This window comes from Barbus barbus, assembly GCF_936440315.1.
Source record: "Barbus barbus genome assembly, chromosome: 4".
Taxonomy (NCBI): Eukaryota; Metazoa; Chordata; class Actinopteri; order Cypriniformes; family Cyprinidae; genus Barbus; species Barbus barbus.
Window position 1 is genome coordinate 36,390,105 of NC_136732.1, and position 20,599 is coordinate 36,410,703.

At 42.1% G+C, this 20,599-nt stretch overlaps 1 protein-coding gene across 3 annotated transcripts; it reads right to left on the bottom strand.

The window, feature by feature from the left end:
• Positions 1–14,936: 14,936 nt before the first annotated feature.
• LOC306861741 (beta-1,4 N-acetylgalactosaminyltransferase 1-like) lies at positions 14,937–20,478 on the bottom strand. 3 transcript variants are annotated; one of them, XM_079404175.1, is made up of 12 exons: positions 20,414–20,478; positions 18,760–18,894; positions 18,613–18,651; positions 18,347–18,499; positions 18,157–18,263; positions 17,818–17,855; positions 17,402–17,582; positions 17,147–17,233; positions 16,881–17,062; positions 16,628–16,771; positions 16,080–16,308; positions 14,937–15,810 (listed from the first exon to the last, which is right to left on the bottom strand). In XM_079404175.1, the coding sequence occupies exons 2-12, from the start codon at positions 18,879–18,881 to the stop codon at positions 15,629–15,631; spliced, it is 1,464 nt and encodes a 487-aa protein (XP_079260301.1). In that variant the 5' UTR covers positions 18,882–18,894; positions 20,414–20,478; the 3' UTR covers positions 14,937–15,628. The 3 variants fall into 3 exon arrangements, with proteins under 3 accessions (XP_079260301.1, XP_079260303.1, XP_079260302.1); XM_079404177.1 differs by lacking the exon at positions 20,414–20,478 and adding an exon at positions 20,074–20,405 and having other exon boundaries at positions 18,613–18,648; XM_079404176.1 differs by lacking the exon at positions 20,414–20,478 and adding an exon at positions 20,074–20,165.
• Positions 20,479–20,599: the final 121 nt, after the last annotated feature.

Consider the following 20,599-nt stretch of genomic DNA (forward strand, 5'->3'; position numbering starts at 1 on the left):
AAATTTTGTTGTCAATGTCTTTAAAAACACACATAGTCACTTCTTTTTGAAATTGCGGTCGAATCTGTGTGACCTCTGCATAACTTGAGGATGTGCCAATCTCCTTTCTGATATTATTGATCTTCTCCGAAAAGAAGGAAGCAAACTCATTGCATTTGCTGTCGGAGAGCATTTCACTGGGAATCTGACTTGGGGGGTTTGTCAGTCTCTCAACAGTCGCAAAAAGAGTGCGAGTGTTGTTTAAGTTACTGTTTATAAGGTTTGATAGAATAGATGCAATGCAGCATAAAAGGTAAACTAAATTCCAGCTCTGACCCGTTTCAGGATCTGAGCATGCACTTGTAATTCTGTAAATGCATTTATGCCCTTCTGAGAGGCATTAAACAGTATTGTACAGACATATAAATGCCACTTTCAGAAGTGCTTTTGTGCCATCTTTGTAGTGTGAATTTGGCATTAGACTCTAGATCATGTATGAAGCCACAGATAACCACAGCCTGCTGATATAGAGTCTAACAGCACGATTACGAGTGTGATATAACTTTTACATAACTTAAATTTCATTCAGTATGTCATTGAAACACTCACATTACCACCCACTAGCATAACAATGTAACATGCAGAAAGAGTTCAAAAATTCCCCCACCTGTCTACAATGATACAAACACAACTCTTGTAACACTCGGCTAATCAAATTGATATATAATAGACATTAATCCAGGGGCGTAGCCATCATTTCAAAAGTGGGGCGGACGGAATGTCTAGTGTTATACCTGTTTTTTTTTCAGTTAACCCTTGTCTAATTGACAGGTTTTATTTTTAATCATACCTTTTTGCTTAATAAGCTTTATGATTATATATGATTATAAAACAGAAGGAAAGAAAGAGAGAAAAAAGAAAAAAAGAAATATAACAGCTTGTCACTAGGACAGTACCCTTAAAAGGACATCTTTGTACCTTATTTACCCCAAAAAGTTTCATAGTTGTACATTACGGTACTCTATATGTGCACCTTTTTGAGTATAAGTTACAAAGATGTCCTTATAAGGGTACTATTGTTTACATATTTCAAATTGTATTTTGTGTGTGTTGTATGTACAGTACATGGCACACAGTAATGGCTACTTGCACATTCACATACTTCTTTATTCTGTTCTGTTCTATTATACATTAGCCTGATTAGTCTATGTCAAAAGATAATCAATGCATGGCCTCAAGCCCCCGTCCTTCTTACACACGAAGAAAAAGCTGGATGCCGCTGGTGAACTGGATGGCCGGATGTAACCTTGATTAAGAACCTCCTTGATGTACTCCTCCATAGCCTTGTGCTCCAGGATGGACAGCGGATACACTCTACCTTTGGGGAGTTTATATCCAGGCAGCAGATCAATAGCACAGTCCCATGGCCGATGAGGTGGTAACTGGGTGGCTGCCTGCTTGCTGAAGACATCCTAGAGCTCCCTATAATCAGATGGGATCTCGGGAGTCACGCTGGACTCGGGACTCTCAACCCACGTGGAAGCAACCTGAGCGGCGGGTAGCCTGAGAGGTGGACGTGGAACTGGAACGTCCTTGAGACAGTGTTGATGACAAAATTCGCTCCAGCGAATTCTCACTAGACTCCCATCTGATCTCTGGAGAATGGAGTATGAACCAGGGGCGTCCCAGGATGATATCCACGGTTGGTCCCTCCAGTACCAGAAACTTGATCTCCTCCTCATGCAGGTTGCCGATCCTCAGCTTCATCGGGGGAGATTCAAACTTCACATATCCACATCCTAGCGGCTTTCCATTGATCGTCTCGACTCGGAGCTCCCGGGCATGTCGCTCGCGGGGCAGATGTAAACGACTTAGGAGGTCTTGGGAGATGAAATTGCCTGAGGAGCCCGAGTCGACAAGGGCAGAGGCTGAAACTGAGTTAGCTGGAGTGAACAGTTGGACAGTAAGCACAGAAAGCTGGGCAATTACAGGATCTATCTGGAGAGTGCTCACTGCTGGATGTGGGGGTCTGATGTGGCAGGATCTGATGAAATGGTCAGCAGAAGCACAGTAGAGGCACAGCCCAGCTGCGAGTCGGCAGGCACGTTTGTGGTTGAAGAGACATGCTGTGTCTACTTGCATGGGTTCTGGTCCTGAAGAACCATTGGCGGGTGAGATGGGCTGGTGAGCGGCTTCAGTGGTGTGGCAGGCAGATAAACGTTGGGAGATTCGGTTGGCCTTTTGCATAAAGCTTTCCAGTCCTACGGAATCATCATATATCGCCATCTGAGCACGGATATTGATATCCAATCCCTGCCAAAAAGCGCTGAGGAGAGCCGCTTCGTTCCAACCACTGGATGCCGCTAGAGTACGGAACTGCAATGTGTACTCGTTGATAGAGGAAGTACCTTGATGCAGGCGCAGTAGCTGGTCCAACACCGAGAGCGCTCCAGTAGCTGATCCAAACACCTCCTTGAAGTGGTTAGTGAAAGACTCATAGGAATTTATTATGGCAGTATTGGCATTCCATATGGCTCTAGCCCATGATAATGCTCGACCGGAGAGAAGAGAGATTAAGAGGGCTACCTTGGAGCGCTGGGCGGAAAATTTCTGTGGCTGCATCTCGATATACAATGCCAGTTGTAGAAGAAAGCCGCTACACTCAGCCGAATCACCTGCATAGGCAGCCGGTAAAGCCATGGGACTGGCAGAGGCAGATTGAGGGGTTGGAGCTGGCATGAGCGATGCCCGAAGAGTGTTAACCAGCTCCTCCAGGATTTCGGAAGGGGACGAAGGCCGGGGATCCATGGGAGTGTCGGTGCAGGTCCGGTCTTCTGTCACAAACAGAGCAAGGAGAAACAAGTCGTAAAGCAGAGGATTTATAAACAGATAGCAAATGGAGAGATGATTGAAGCAGGTAAGTGGCTGAAGCAATGTCCAATACTGAGTATCATGACTGGGAACTGAACTGAGTCTCTCTGACAGGATACGGGGAGATCGTGAGCCAGGAGAACATGAGTTAACGCAGGAGGATCGCTGGAGAAGTTCTGGGAAAACAACAAGGTAAGTGCGAAGGGAGTCGGACCGTAGACCGGACGATGAGTGTCAGAGAGAGAATGGTACTTATGGGAGCGCTGATGAGGGATTGCAGGTGTGGATGATTAGAACTCAGGTGATTGTGATCTGGTGATTGCTGATGACGGCGGTGACTGTGACTCTCTCACACTCCCAAAATGAGTGGTGCTTTTACAGAATGTATCAAAGGCAACCCGTCAAACCGCATCAGTCATTGTCAGAATGAAGTTAATGACAGCCTTTAAATTCCGCAGTGATTGATTCTTCCCACGAAGACAAGCTGAAGACAAGAGAATAAGCATCGTTTCAACAGGTGAAATGATTTATATAATGGATAGCAGTAATGGATGGGTTAGCTAGACAGAGCTGCTGTCAACTTTTTTCCACTCTTCCAATCAGAATAAATACAAAAGAGGTTGAAATACTCATATTTGTTTTACTCAACATCTAGATTTTTTATTATAAATGAAAATTATATGAATTTCTTTCCAGCATAATGGATGCGACACTTCATCTCATAATGACAGCTGAAATGATTCAAAAATAAACTTCTTACAATGTTTTAATAAAGGCAAATATAGGCATGTGATATGGATGTGACAGGAAATTGCCATTTTCAGTAAAGTGTGCGATTTTCTTTAATATCTGTGAACTTTTAAGTCTAATGTATAAATACAGATATCCATTTACTTACTTACTTTACTTTTGTCATTTAGCAGACGCTTTTGTCCAAAGCGACTTACAAATAAGAAAAAGTAACTAAAACTAAAAAGTTACAACTCTATAATACTATCTACCCACATATTTAAGAAAATAAAGAAATTAAATAAAATTGACACATGCATATAACAACATTTCAATAATAAACATATAAATGAAAAAATTATATAAAAAGCGATACTACTATCTCTTGCCGGTGTCCCTGACCGGTGGAGTCGTACGGTAGAGTCGATAAAAGGGTTTTAGCTGGACATAAAAACATCAATATTTTTAAATATTTGATTTTTTTATATATATTAAGATTATGCAGAAAAACTGCACTAACAGTACAGAAGCAGCCTGTGGGATATTTTGACCGCGAGTATAAAATCAGAAATATGAAATCTGTTAAAAAATATTTACATGAATTCTCCAGTGAACAATATTTGAGTTGTTGATCACTTTGAATCAAGACGGAAATGATTGGTTTAATGAAAACGTTTGTATTTAGAAATCATTTATAAGGGCAATTCCATCCAAAGGCCACACACAAACAAATCTTCACAATCGTTTCATATGTTTTTCATTGTCAGTTGTCAGTTAACAGGAATTCAGAGTAGCTAATTGTATGGGTCAATGGGCTTTATGTGCATTTCAGATATGTCACATGCATAATGCTGGTTTCATATTACGCCACAGAAGTGCATATTTACCTGCGTAGGGGGCATGATGTATTGCTCTATGTTGTGACCAGGCACGTATTCTGGCATCACGCTATAAATATCTTGATGTTCAAGTAAAACTGGTAGTATTCTTGATGAGGACTTTGAATGAGGAGTTAGTATCTAACTTCAGAAAAAGAAAAGTAAAAGAGGGTGTGATAGTCTAACCTTCATGAGATAATTACCAACAAGAGCTAAATACAATGTGGTTAGATGCAATAAAAAGGATGGATAAAACCAATAACATGCATCAGCCAAACATCTATAAATTAGATAAAATTCCCCACAGGGTCATGCTTCCTTTAAGGCCAAGCCCACTCAGCTGAAACAGCAAATATAAACCAGCACACCTCACATAAATTTCATAACTCGCCTATATACAATAAGAACACAATAAAAACAGTGATGGAGGACTACTTCAATGCCTCTCCATCACAGAGGAGATCATGTAAGCATGCATATATTCAATATTATTGTGTAATTTCAATTGTCTTTCCTGCCTCTGGGGACAGAGGGTAATTTACCTTGAAGGATCTAAGGATCCTCAAGCACCAACTGTGTTTTGCTTCAAGAGAGAAACCATAGATTTGTATTGTGTTTTGCTTTCTTTTATATTCATTAATAATCATTTATCATTTAATCTTTTATAAAGATTTATTCTTGACGTTTTTGCCTTTATTTTGATTGGACAGTTTAGAGTTGACAGTAAGTGAAATGTGAGAGGGGCGGAATCAGGAAACGTCGGGATTCGAACTCGGGATGCCCGTAACACAACCATTCAATCTTTTTTATTATTCCATTTAATCATATAATCATTTACGATAATCAATATAAACATTTATACACTTATTTCATTGATTTATTCATTGATTTGTCTTTTACATTTTTTTTATTTTATTATTTTTCCCTTGTTGTTTAGTCTTATGAATATGTGTTTCTAGGGCTGTTTGTCTTCATGAGATATGAGGGAATGTTTATGCAAACTCAAGGATTATGGGATGTTGTTGTGAAGCAGTTTGGTATAATACTACTTGTTGGATTTGTGCTGGTCAGACAAAGTATGAGCATTGAAATATACACATAAACTGCTCCTTTTTATCATCATCACATCGTCTCCTGCTTCTACTCTTCACTGGCTTTTCTCAGTCAACTTCTTGGATGATAGAAGACTGTTAAAAGAGTTTTGGACATTTTAGGTACCAGACAAGACTTGCTGTTAACAGGTTTTGGTAGACCACTTTGCTATAGCTGTTTTTTACCAGACAAAACAGAGATTGGCCACTTATTGGTGCTATAAGAGGGAAAAAACATAAAAATGGCTATAAATAGGCAACCATTTGTCGTATCAACATGAAAATCGCTGTGCACAGTCTTGGTCAAAAGTGCCACAAGAGTCTAAGTTCCGACATTAGCCAATGAAGTTTTAGCACCTATTAGACAAGGTTAACTGAGGCCGATCGGAACAAAACTCAGTGGGCCTGTTTGTCTCCTGGCCCCAAAGGTCTGTGAGAAATCTTAAAGAAATCGGCCACTGGTGAGCAGTATCGCATTTTTTGAAGGCGTAAACGATTGTACATTGCACAGTTTGCAATATTCGTATCATATGATAGACCTCCTCGATCCAAACAACTTTGCCTCTATAACCATTGCTGGCAATCAAACCGTTTTTGAAATGATTGAGAAGATGTGAAAAAGAAGATGTTGAGAAGATGTGAACTAGTCCTAGGCTTTTTTAATGACTGATTTAGGCAGTTACAGGCTTGCTAAATAATATGTAATGTCTTTTTCCTTATGTGCTTAAATGCCTAAAGCGCTTGAACCCCGGTAATCGCTGCTTGCTGTTATATTTAGAAGAATCAGAATCAGAATTAGCTTTATTGCCAGGTATGTTTGCACATACAAGGAATTTGTTTTGGTGACAGAAGCTCCACAGTGCGACAGAATGAAAGAGTCAAAACAAAATATAAAAATAATAATATACAAATATACTGTACAAAATAGACAATGTGCAAAATAGCTCAAACACAATCTACAAAATAGACAATTTAGAATGTACAGGTATGTTAGGTGAAAATTTGAAATATAATAAGTGTGTGTCTTAAATAAACGTATGATAGTGTTGTGTGTTCCGTGTTTATTGTAAAGTGTTCATGAGATGGATTGCCTGAGGGAAGAAACTGTTCCTATGTCTGGTCGTTCTGGTGCTCAGAGCTCTATAGAGTCGACCAGACGGTAACAGTTCAAAGAGGGAGTGTGCTGGGTGTGAGGGGTCCAGAGTGATTTTGCCAGCCCTTTTTCTCACTCTGGATGAGTACAGTTCTTGTTGAGTGGGGAGGGTTGTATCAGTGATTCGCTCAGCAGTCCGGACTACCCTCTGTAATCTTCTAAAGTCAGATTTGGTAGCTGAGCTGAACCAGACAGTAATTGAAGTGCAGAGGACGGATTCAATGATGGCAGAGTAGAACTGTTTCAGCAGCTCCTGTGTCAGGTTGAACTTCCCCAGCTAACGAAGGAAGTACAACCTCTGCTGGGCCTTTTTGACAATAGAGTTTATGTGAATGTCCCACTTCATATCCTGAGAGATTGTGCTGCCCAGGAATCTGAATGACTCCACTGCAGTCACAGTGCTGTTCATGATTGTGAGTGGAGGGAGAGCAGGGGGGTTTCTCCTGAAGTCCACGGTCATCTCCACTATTTTGAGCATGTTGGGCTCCAGGTTGTTAAGACTGCACCAGACAGCCAGCTCCTTAACCTCCTGTCTGTAAGCAGACTTGTCACCATCCTGAATGAGGCCTGAATGTGCTGTTGTCTGCAAACTTCAGGAGCTTGACAGAGGAACTTTAGATGTGCAGTTGTTGGTGCAGTGGGGAGAGAACACAGCCCTGAGGAGATCCAGTGCTGATCGTACGGGTGTTGGATGTGTATTTTCCCAGCCTCACTAGCTGATTTGTCCAGATGCTGCAGGATGAAGTGCAGTCCCATGTTGACTGCATCATCCACAGACCTGTTTGCTCTGTAGAAAAGCTGCAGGGGGTCCAGCAAGGGTCCAGTGATGTCCTTCAGATAAGCCAAAACCAGTTTTTCGAACCATCTTTGCCACTCTGATCTCCTTTTCCAGAGTGTATCTGGTCTGTTTATACAAGATTCTGTTCCCATTCCTGTAAGCAGCTTCTTTGGCCTGACAGAGCTGTCTGAGTTTTGCAGTGAACAACGGTTTGTCGTTGTTGTAAGTTAGATTAGTCCTGGTAGGAATGCATCTTCACGGAAACTGATATAAGATGTTACAGTCTCTGTGAGCTCATCCAGATCGTTTGCAGCAGCTTCAAAAACACTCCAATCACTAAGGTCGAAACAGGCTTTTAAATCTTGCTCTGTTTCATTAGTCCATCTCTTTACAGTCCTTAATATAGGTTTAGCTGATTTCAGTTTCTGCCTGTAGGTCGGTATAAGATGAACCAAATAGTGATCAGAGAGTCCTAAAGCTGCCCGTGGGACAGAGTGATATGCATCTTTTATTGCTGTGTAAACAGTGATCCAATATATTACTGTCTCTGGTGGGACATGTAACATGCTGCCTGTATTTTGGCAGTTCATGGGAGAGATTTGCTTTATTAAAGTCCCCGAGAATGATAATACTAGAGTCCGGGAGTTGTTGCTCAGTCTCTGTGATCAGATCAGCGAGTTTCTGTAAAGCTGAGTTCACGTGAACTTGCGGTGGAATGTAAACACTCACGAGAATGAACGAGCAAAACTCCCGAAAGGTTTACAGTTAATGAAGAGCACTTCCAGATCGGGACAGAACGTCTTCTTTAACACCGTTACATCTGTACACTACCTCTCACTAATGTAAAAGCATGTCCCACCGCCGTGCAATTTCCCCGTTGATTCTGCGTTGCGATCCGCTCTAAAGAGCTGAAAGCTCGGCAGATGGAGCGCGTTGTCCGGAATGGCGTCATTCAGCCAGGTTTCTGTGAAACACAGAGCAGCAGAGTTTGAAAAGTCCTTGTTTAACCAGGAAAGCAGAAGGAGTTCGTCCGTGGAAAGTGAAGCTGCGGGCTCTTTGATTGCCCCCTGGTGGCTGGCTGCAGTACGGGTCATAAAACCCGCCCTCTCCATATAAACAAATGGGACTCGAGTCATAACAAAAAAATTAATTACACTTCCAATACAATTTTCCAAAATTATGATTTTGGTCATTTAAGGTAGTTATATCACGCTGATATATGCTCAATTGTTCGTTTTTGTGGTAAGTTTGATTTTAGCTAGTAATTTGATGCTATAAAAATGGGGCGTGTCGTTATGGTTGATTGGGTCTGCGGGAGTTTGGGTGGGAGTTTGATCCCGCAACTCCCCTTCACGACTCTACTGCGCAGACTCTGGCTCCAAACAAATCTCTGCTGCGCAGACTCGGGCTCCAAATGACGTCATTTACTCACGATGGCAGCGGCCATACTGAGATGTTTTGGCTTCACTTTTCTATAGTGGAAGGAAGCGGAGACGCGTCGTCCATCTTTTTTACAGTCTATGTGTTTGACAAACAAAAAAAGGAAAAACTAACAAAAACACTAAAACAACTGGAGAGCCAAGCACCATAGCTACCATGTGCGGCGCCATCTTGATCGTAAAAAAAATTGATTTTACATTTGCACTTTATTTTTTCAGAAAACTACTTGTAAAAATACTTCCATCTGTCATATAAAAAGTTAAAAGTTTCACTTACAGTAACTAAAGGAAAACGTTTTGCTAGTAGGCAGAAGATCTTCATTAATCTTCATTGCTGACTGTATTAAATTATGAAGCAGGCAGCAGACCTGAATTGGATTTAATTCTCATTGGGTAAAACCCACTCAGTATCTGGTTAAACTTATATTTATTATTATTATTTTATCCCAGTTATTGTTAAAATTATCTCATATTGTTTACCACAACAGAACATATTCAATATCAATAATTCCATAATAATATAAAATAATTCAGAATGATTTAAATGATAAACAAAACTATTGGAATATAACCAAATAAATTTAAAAAAGGAGGTCCTACAATATTGTCACAGAAGGGCCAGGCTCATCCCAAGACCAATTACCACGATCCATCTCACCTGAGTTTTGAGCACCCTCACCTGCACCTCATCACTGCTGCAATCACCTCTCACATAAAGCCACCATCCACAGATCACCAGTTGTCCGATCTTGTTGTTTCTACAAGGACCGACTCCATACGAAGCTTCTAGCTGAGTATACCTCCTGACATTATCACTCATTTATACTTACCTGTTTCTCTGTTCCTCTTCATCTTCCGACCGCAGACTCCAACTCCTGGTTCCCGCTGCCATTCCCGAACACTCTGAGATTCCCATCTCATACGGACCTAAAAAGGAAAAAGGGACTGTTAATATCAAGCCTCAAAGATCACCGTCACGTACGGAGAAGAACTACTCACCTGACTCCACGTCCTCCACCTTTTGCTGTGTTCACTCACGATCTGTAAATAAACCACTTCACTTAAACCACTTACCTCTGTGTCTGACAGTTCCATTACAGAAGATCGGACCAAGACGACATTGAGATGAGTACATCAGACCCGTTTCAGGAACTAGTCGACACTCTCAAAAGGATCCTTACCCGACCACCTACATCACCCTTACCATCATCAGCGCCCGCTCCCGTCACTACCATCACCAACTCTTCTTCGCCAGTCATGTTCGCCAGTCCCATGGCCCGACCAGCGCCCTACTCAGGTGAACCCGGGGAGTGCAATGGCTTTCTGTTACAATGTTCCTTAACTATTGATTTACATCCTCAGATGTTCCTCACAGATCAGGCTAAAATTGCGTTTATGATCACCTCTCTCACGGGACCAGCTTTAAGATGGGCAGAGACTATTCTTAGCCAAGCAGGACCCGCTACTCAATCTTATTCGCAGTTTATCACCCACTTTAGAGAGGTATTTAGTAGTTCACCAGGCGACTCCTCAGTTGGCGAGCAGCTGTATAAACTTCGGCAGGGTTCCATGACCATACACCAGTTTGCCCTGAAATTCCGCACCCTAGCGGCCACGAGCGGCTGGAATGAGCCCTCTCTGATCACCGCCTTTCGCCAGGGTTTAAATCCGCACTTGAAATCACATCTAGCGGCATATGACGATACCTTTGGGCTAGAGAAGTTTATCCAACTCGCTATCCGCTGTTCAAACCGTCTTAAGGCCTGTTCATCAGACACTCCTTCCACTACAGCCATTGTCACTCCTCCCAGTCGCCAGCCAGAGGTCAGTGTTAACCCCCGAACCCATGCAGACTGATATGTTCCGTTTATCACCCACTGAGAGGCAGCGACGCTTCACCAACGGACTCTGTCTATACTGTGGTAACCAAGAGCACACGATTCTCACATGCCCCCTTCGTCCACCACGACTGATGGTGAGTGGGCTCCAGCCCGATATACCCAAGATGAATCCTTTAACTACTTGTGCTAATCTTCTCCTTGATACTGATCTACTACCAGTCACCGTCCTCCTTGACTCCGGCTCCGCAGGGAACTTCATCTCGGGGAAACTCTGCCGACAACTCCACCTTAAGACCAGGATGACAGAGACTACTTACCAGATCCAGACAATAACAGGTACCCCTCTTACTCGCCGTCTAGTCAAATTCTGTGTTGGACCTTTACAACTCAGAGTAGGTCTACTTCATCAAGAGGCTATTCATCTGCTGGTGCTAGAAGAATCCACCGTGGACATTATATTGGGGCTGCCCTGGCTGGTGAAACATAATCCTGTGCTGTCTTGGAGGTCTGGTGAGGTTTTGATGTGGGGTTCGAATTGCTTCTCACGGTGTTTCCCGCACTTACCTTTACCTAGACTTCGGGGCTCGAGGAAGCTACCTCTCAACGCCACGTCTATTGAGAGCCCCGTGGAGAAGCAGTCCGTAGAGGTTCCATCGGACTATACTTCCTATCATGATGTTTTCTGCCCTAAAAGAGCCTCACGTCTACCACCTCATCGGCCATGGGACTGTGCAATTGACCTAGTTCCGGGTGAGCCAGTACCGCGGGGTAGGATATACCCTTTATCCATACCAGAACAGAAGGCCATGGAAGAGTATGTAGAGGAGGCTCTCAAACAAGGATATATTGTACCATCAACCTCCCCTGCTGCTTCCAGTTTCTTCTTTGTGGCAAAAAAGGATGGAGGCCTTCGTCCCTGTATTGACTACCGTAAACTTAACCTCATCACCATCAAATATCGTTATCCCCTTCCTCTTGTCCCAGCGGCTCTCGAACAACTCCGCGGTGCCACCATCTTCACTAAACTGGACCTCCGCAGCGCTTATAACCTCATTCGCATCAGAGAGGGGGACGAATGGAAGACCGCTTTTGTGACCCCTACCGGTCACTATGAATATAGGGTTATGCCCTATGGACTCGTCAACGCCCCCTCGGTGTTCCAGAGCTTCATGCATGAGGTGCTCCGGGAGTTCCTACATCGATTTGTGGTTGTCTACATCGATGACATATTAATATACTCCCGGAGCCTGGCCGAACATCGCCACCACGTTGCGGAGGTCCTATAACAACTACGCAAGTATCAACTGTATCTCAAGGCTGAAAAGTGTCTCTTCCATCAATCATCTGTGCACTTCCTAGGTTATATCATAAGCAATGGTGGCATTCGCATGGACAAGGGGAAGGTGGAAGCTATCACCTCCTGGCCACGCCCTACCTCCATAAAGGGACTTCAACGTTTCCTGGGGTTTTCAAACTTCTACCGCCATTTCATTGCCAACTACAGCTCCATCACTAGTCCACTTACAGACCTTCTTCGGGGAGGGAAGAAATCCCTCTCCTGGGACCTCAACGCAACCGAGGTATTCAACCATCTCAAGAAGGCCTTTTCCACTGCACCTCTCCTGATCCATCCCAACCCTGATCTACCCTTCATCGTGGAGGTGGACACCTCTACCACCGGAGTAGGTGCGGTCCTGTCACAGCAGCAGGGGAAGCCTCCCAAACTACATCCATGTGCCTCCTTTTCCAAAAAGCTCAGCCCGGCGGAACGAAACTACGACATCGGAGATCGTGAATTATTAGCCATCAAGCTGGCTTTAGAAGAATGGAGACACTGGTTGGAGGGGGCGTCTCAGCCTTTCCTGGTACTCACTGATCATAAAAACCTCGAATATCTACGAGAGGCCAAACGTCTCAATCCACGCCAGGCTCGATGGGCTCTGTTCTTCGCAAGGTTTGACTTCAAGATCTCCTACCACCCAGGCTCTCGTAATCTTAAGGCTGACGCCCTATCCCGCATTCATTCCTTCGAGGACACACTTGAAGAACCCGAAGGTATTCTCCCTGCTGACATCATTATCAGCCCCATCGTTTGGAACTCTCCTCCAGTTGTCTCCGACACACCTCCAGCGACTCCGCCGGGCTGTCCTCCAAACCACCAGTATGTACCCAGGACACAGCGCACACCCCTCATCCACTCCACACACTCCTCACTTGGTACTGACCACCCAGGGGCCAACGCTACTCTCTCGTTGCTAAAAGATCGCTTCTGGTGGCCCAATATGGCAAGGGACGTGAGAAGGTTCGTTCAGGGCTGTCCAGACTGCGCCATTTCCAAAAGTTCCCGTCATCTCCCTTCAGGCAAGCTGGTGCCTTTACCCATACCCAACCGCCCTTGGTCACACCTGGGAGTTGATTTCATCACTGACCTACCACCATCTGACAACAATACCTGCATCCTAGTCATTGTTGACCGATTTTCCAAGTTCTGCCGACTTCTTCCCCTACCAGGACTACCCACAGCCATGAGGACGGCTGAGTTACTCTTCAATCACGTATTCCGATATTATGGAATTCCTGAAGATATAGTCTCCGATAGAGGTCCTCAGTTTATTTCTCGGGTTTGGAAGGCCTTTTTCACGCTCCTAGGTGTGACCATCAGTTTAACCTCCAGATATCATCCTCAATCCAATGGACAGACTGAACGTAAAATCCAGGAGATAGGGCGATTCCTGAGAACCTTCTGCCATGGCTGCCAGAACTCTTGGAACCAGTTCATAGGCTGAGCCGAGTACGCCCAGAATTCTCTCCGACAAGGAGCCACTGGACTCACTCCCTTCCAGTGCGTACTCGGTTTCCAGCCCCCTCTCTTCCCTTGGAACGGCGAACCATCTGACGTACCTGCTATAAATCACTGGTTCCGAGAGAGCGAGGGAGTCTGGGACGCGGCTCACCATCATCTACAACAGGCAGTGCACAGGCAGAAGATCTCCGCTGATGCTCGTCGCTCTCCTACGCCGAATTATCTTCCAGGACAGAAGGTATGGCTCTCCACACGGGACATCAGGCTGCGCCTGCTTTGCCGCAAGCTAAGTCCCAGATTCGTTGGTCCCTTCACCATACTGGAACAGGTCAACCCGGTCACGTACAAACTTCAGTTACCCTCAAACTATAAGATTCACCCTACCTTCCATGTGTCACTGCTTAAACCTCATGTCCCTTCTGTTTCCCCAGAGCCTGGTCCAGTCGAGGAACCCCCTCTCCCTCTCATCATCGACGACAGCGCCATTTACAAGGTTCATGAGATCCTGGATTCCCGGCGTCGTAGTGGGAGGTTGGAATATCTGGTGGACTGGGAGGGCTACGGTCCTGAGGAACGCTCATGGGTCCCCAGGGACGACGTTCTGGATCCGGCTATTCTGGAGGAATTTCATACCACTCATCCGGACTGTCCTGCTCCTCGAGGACGAGGTAGACCACCACGACGCCGGGGTCGGCCCTCAGGAGCGGGCCGTGGAGAGGGGGGTACTGTCACAGAAGGGCCAGGCTCATCCCAAGACCAATTACCACGATCCATCTCACCTGAGTTTTGAGCACCCTCACCTGCACCTCATCACTGCTGCAATCACCTCTCACATAAAGCCACCATCCACAGATCACCAGTTGTCCGTTCTTGTTGTTTCTACAAGGACCGACTCCATACGAAGCTTCTAGCTGAGTATACCTCCTGACATTATCACTCATTTATACTTACCTGTTTCTCTGTTCCTCTTCATCTTCCGACCGCAGACTCCAACTCCTGGTTCCCGCTGCCATTCCCGAACGCTCTGAGATTCCCATCTCATACGGACCTAAAAAGGAAAAAGGGACTGTTAATATCAAGCCTCAAAGATCACCGTCACGTACGGAGAAGAACTACTCACCCGACTCCACGTCCTCCACCTTGTGCTGTGTTCACTCATGATCTGTAAATAAACCACTTCACTTAAACCACTTACCTCTGTGTCTGACAGTTCCATTACAAATATAAAGTGATGATCATTAATGGCTTCTTCAAAATTTATAATTAGGCTGAAAAAAGAGAGTTTAAGATAAACAGTATGCTAGACATTCTTGAGTCTAGAAAACACTGCAAGGAATCCTAAATTTGTCTTAAGTAAACATTACAACTGTAAATCAGTCTCAAATCTGTTCAGCATTTAATGAGTGTTTTAATAAAAGTCAAAGAAGCAGAAATTCCAAAACATGTATTGCACAATTTTGCATTCTAGATCTGTTGCTAGGCAACACCACCATTAATCATACACATAGTTTAGATTAACTCATTTAGGCACAGGAAAAACCTTAATGCAAAGTTTGGTAACATTTCACAACTTCTAAAAAAGTTACCCTTCAAAAAGTAATTTTATTATAGAAAATGAATAACCCTTATGAAAGGCAATTTGATAGACTTATCAAGCTCAATTTAAGGGTGAATTTTAATTCACTCTGTAAACATTTCTCACATTTTAAATAAAGAAAGTCCATTATTGCGCATAACAATCATATTTATAGCACTACAGTATATTAAATGCATTTTTTTTCATAACAGTAACCCACAGTAATAAATATGATGAACAGTAAATAAATATAGTGAAAATGTTCATTTTCTGAAATCAGTTCTTCTCCTGAAGACACAAACTTGGTTCATGGCTTTTGTTGATGCTGATTCCACTGACTGAATTGCTAACTTCTTAACAATTTCACTATTATTTTCTTTACCAAAACATGTCTGAGGTGAACCTTTGTTCATATACATTAATTTTATTGAGTTTCAGTTTTCAGTTTGGTCTCTGTGGGAGAATGGTCACCCTTCTCCTTAAAAGTCTCTCAGTACCTGATGCATTTCAAATAATTCTTGAAGTAATGATGGGACAGTTTGTTTCTTCCATCTATTCGTCCTGGAAACCTAAAGCGCCTGTATTTGCTTTGCTTGCGTTTCTTCTGATGGTCGACTGAAAGTCCTTTGCAAGAGGCAATCAGCAAATCTCCAAGACCATCTAGAAAAAACTCTGCAGGGGTTTAGGGTAGAGAGACAGAAAAAGAAGACCAATCATAAAAAGTCACACAAGAAGATAGTATGTTTTCGTAAGTCAGAATTTTCAAGGAAAAATATTTTCTCTTGATAAAGATCCTCTGGGTAACACAGCTTATTTTTCACTACCTTTTTCACATAGCATTGTCATTAAAAGTAAAGTAAAAGTAAAGTAAATATGAAAGTAGGGCGTTTCACAGGCATTCAATGTGCAAACCATAAAACAGTCAATCTAGTTGCACATACCAGTGTGAGCCACCCTCTTCAGAAATGGATCAAAGCCAACCCGTCGCACCGCATCTGTCCGTGCCAGGAAGTAGTTGACAACCCCGTCTACAAAGATGCAGTTGTTAAGGCCTGGAACTGCTTGCATCTTCCTCCTATGGAAACGTCTGAGACAACCACCTTCCTCTTCATCCCCTTCCTCGTACTGAAGGTGGAAAAAAAACTGATTTCTTCCCACTGCACCACCAACCTGAGCCAGAGAGAGAGAGGGTAAGGAACTGCCTCTATAGTTGAAATTATCCACTTTTATTTACAGGTTAATAGCTAGAAAAGGCCACATCATCTCTACAAAAAAAGAAGGTCAGCATAAAAAAGCAATGGGTCTAATTCACTAATCATTTCATGGATTGTTTATATTTAATACACATAAAAACATCAGGAAAATTTATAAGCATTTAAGACCATAAACTTATCTTAACACATTTTTTTATAGTCTAAGACAAATTTGTGCATATACACGTTTAGTGAATGAGATCCATTTTTCTCCAGCATGAATTCTCTTTACTTACCACATCCAGTTCTGGAACTTTTTCCATTATCTCCACAAAGCTTTCAATCCGTGTATTGATATTGAACATGTAGTCATCATCAACCCACAGGAAGTATTTAGTGGTGACCTGAGAAACAGCCAGATTCCTGCCTGCAAACCAGCCCTGAGGAAACAGATGAAGGGATTTTATTCTCCCGACAGCATTATGTTGTTCAGTGTGGCCTTAAAAATTTTTTTGTTTTTATTATTTTATTTTAAAAAAATTTTTTTACCTGTGTCGGAGGCATAATGTAGTGCTCTATGTTGTAGCCAGTCACGTTTTGCGGCTCCAGGCTGTCGTCTGCAATGATGATCTTGATTTTGGGGTAAAACTGTCGGATGCTGTTGATGAGGATGTTCAGCTCATCATATCTCAGAAAGGTCTTTGTTGTTATAGTCACCTGTGAGTTAATATCTACAGTAAGACAGAAAGAAAGAAGGGTCACTGGCCATACTTAATCTAAACAACATCAGACATGTGCAAGTTTTGTGGTCTTACCTGTGCCTGGGTCATAAAGAACAGGAACTGATGGTCTCTTGATCACAATTGGAAACATGGCCTCATAGTCCTCAAAAGAAAAATTAACTAGGGAGATAAGGAAAAGTGATTTACAGTATTTCAATTTAAAAATAAAGGTACATTGTATCTAAATCCAAAAGCAAAAAGTAAACTAGACTGTATAAAAACAATGAGCACAATAGCTCACACCCATTCTCTGAACATAATGGAAAAAGAGGGCGGTGTTGACATTACCCAGATCTTTAGTCTTGACGTGGTAGATGGTGCTGGTGTAGGTCACTCTGGAGAGCAGATTGTTGAGATGTGTGCGGCTGCTGGATGAGATGGTCAGATTACTTTGACCCTGTCCCTCCACCTGATCTCCGTCCAGAAGATCCTCCACTGAGAGCACTCCTTTATCCACACTCAAAGACACCTATTGGTATGAATGGATAATCAGTGTGACATGCATTAATAATCATGACTGGAGATCTTTCACAAAGAAAGCAACTAGCAGTCTTGAGTTTGCATTTGAAGAAAACAGAAAAGATTCATTTGGATCATGTAAGCCCTTGCAAAGTAAAGCGCAAAAGACCCTCCACCTTGACTGACAACATCAAATCAGGAAAACCCCACACATGTATGTGGGCCACACATATTTTAAAACAAACCTTATATAGTCTTCGTTTTTGTGCATGCAGAGCCAAACCTGTGAAAATGGGCAGTTTCACAATTCATATCTCATTAATATATAAATAATAACCTTTGTTTTCAAACCAAGATGTAAAATTCCATGAAAGCACATTCTTAGTTAATACACCTCAACTTTTTATTGTGTTTGAAGACACAGTAAATTACTAATTTCTTTTTGCAAAAAAAATATAACATCTGGAACATCTATAATGGCTTCTGACATACAAGACCTATCACAAGCAGAGAGAGATATCTAAGCAAAGTCTTAAACACATCCAAGATCAGAAACTTGTTCCAAATGTAGGCAGGAGTTTTACCTGGTATCACACTTTTTGCAAGAGGTGCCACTACGAAACCCTGGATGGGATATTGGAGGGGTGAGTTGGATTGGGCTAGTATAAGTGACTCCATTTTTGTGCCCATCCTAAGAAAAGCAGAATTAGAACTTTTAGAATTTAGCCAAATCAAATTTAAGAGTAACGAGAATGAAATGGAATGTTCTTTGACCTGAGCTGGTATTGACGGTACTCCTCAGACCGACGTCTCTGAAGGTCTTCCAGTTCATCCGCCGGCACATGTCGAGCATTTAGAGTGTATCCTTCACAGGAACAAGATGAACGATTTTTACTGGGAAATGGCCCAATGTTGCGGTCATACAGTCTGTGAAAACACAAAGGCAATAATAAGGTAAATATCACAGATAAGAGGTCACATGAAATGATACAGAAGAGTATTCAGTGTACAAAGAGTATTCTGAATAAATATCTACTGACCTTTGCTTAGAAAATTGGAGGCGCCTGGTGCTGCTGCTGCTGCAAAAAAAAAAAGTCACCTATTAAACAAATTTGCAAGAACACAGGAGGACGGAAAGTCAAAAAGTGACAAACAAATATAACCAAGATAGAGTAGTAGGGTCATACCCTGATGGAAACAGTCTTCTTGTGACATCTGTAACATCCAGAAATTTTTGTATACTATAAATACCCAGTGCAGTAAGACAGAGCCCAGTTAGGAATAGCTTAAAGAGAAAGCTGTAGTTCATTTCTGGAGATTATCTGAACGGAAGAAGTAGAAAGCAGTTAAATATAGATTTGCTGGGGTTGTAACAACCTATGAATGATAAATCAAACCAACAAAAGTAATTTTAACAAATGAAAACACTAAAACATATAGCATTGATCATACAGACTACTAAATATATGACCAAAATAAAATGAATGCTAAATAAATCAATCAATCAATGTTTGGTAACATTGTCTGCACCTTTCTCCCACACACTTTGTGGTGAAAAAGACCTGTTTCTCAACACTATCCCGTAACTTAGCAGGGTTGTTCAGTAGGTCCTAGACATCAGTTTTTATGAGCTATTTTATGAGCTTCAAGGTCTACCTAAGGTTAAAAAAAAAAATAAAAAAAATAAACATCTGCCGTGCTAGTAACTGCCCCTTCTTTTCTAGGGACATACTGTAGGCTACTGTAGGCTACACCTGATAGTCCCTGCCAATATTGGTATGTTTACCAACTCAAGCACAACAACAAAAAATAAATAATCTAGTAACAATAAGCCTACCCTAATTTACATACACATATAGCCTACTAAAACGAATCTTGTACGACTGATAAACTGCTAATCGGGTGATTTTTAGGTCATCCGAGTTCTAATTAATTACTAAATTGTCTTTAAGGGACTTCGGCCACTACAACTGGTGCGACGCGCGGAACCAGGTCCAGATTGTCATATATAGCCTTTTTTTAAAAAAAATCTAGATTTCTCTGCAGTTGTTGTAATTTATGAAATGCTGAATATCAGTTTAACCATTCACAAAATAAAATGTAATTTATTTTGCCTTTCTACTTTTGAGTTTAAAATAGGCTGACAGCCTACTTTGCCTATTTCTAAATTTAGTAAATAGTCCCAAATTACGTTCATGCTTAAAGGTGTGTTATAGACTAAATGAATGGTGCTCATAAACGACACAGATGAGGCTTGGACCCAGTATTTGTTAAGTCACGACTTATACATTATTTAATTTAATATCATTTAGGCTATCACATCCTATCAAGCATTTGAATAGAAACTAATAAAATAAAAGTCGACCTCAGAAAATGTTAGCAACTATTATTAACGTGAATACATACCTGTTAAACGCAACACTGGCCATCAAAGACTAACAGAAAAACGATCAGTCACGTTATTTATACAGCTATAAGTAAATATAATAATCAAAGACTACCTTCTGCTCCCGTTTAGATGCTGGAAGACGCTTTAAGGAAATAGCCTATAATTAAAGACTGCCTCCAGCTCCCGTTTAGTTTGTGCTACTCTGGAAACATCATATCAGTTAGAAAAAAAAATTTAATTAAATTCTACAACGCAGCTAATAACTACACGAAATCACTGACATTTTCCACATCATAAACCCCGCATTTTAATGTCCAAGTTAAACCGCAAATTACAAGGAAACTAACTTGACTTGATAAAATATTGACGAATAATGTATTTGGTAGCCATTGAAATATGCATTGATTATAACGCTGTAGCCTACTGATAAATCATTCCGATATTGAACTCACCTTTAGACTAATGGAAACACAGGCTGCTCCATACTTCCACTGGTGAAACACCGCTTCTCCAAACCAGCAGGACAAGTTGGTTCAGTATCTCCTTCACACTTTTCAAGGAGATACTGAGCTGTTTTGGCACAGTTTGATTATCAAACTGAAGGGTGCGTCTCAAAAATAACACCACGATTGTTTTAA

Excerpts from the sequence above, each read along its gene's own strand:
- LOC306861741 (XM_079404175.1), bottom strand. The coding sequence starts at position 18,881 with ATGAACTACAGCTTTCTCTTTAAGCTATTCCTAACTGGGCTCTGTCTT. Across the intron at positions 17,583-17,817 it reads AAAAACGAAGACTATATAAG|GTGTCTTTGAGTGTGGATAA; the intron begins GTTTGTTTTAAA and ends TCATACCAATAG. Across the intron at positions 16,309-16,627 it reads AAGTTCCAGAACTGGATGTG|GTTGGTGGTGCAGTGGGAAG; the intron begins GTAAGTAAAGAG and ends TCTCTGGCTCAG.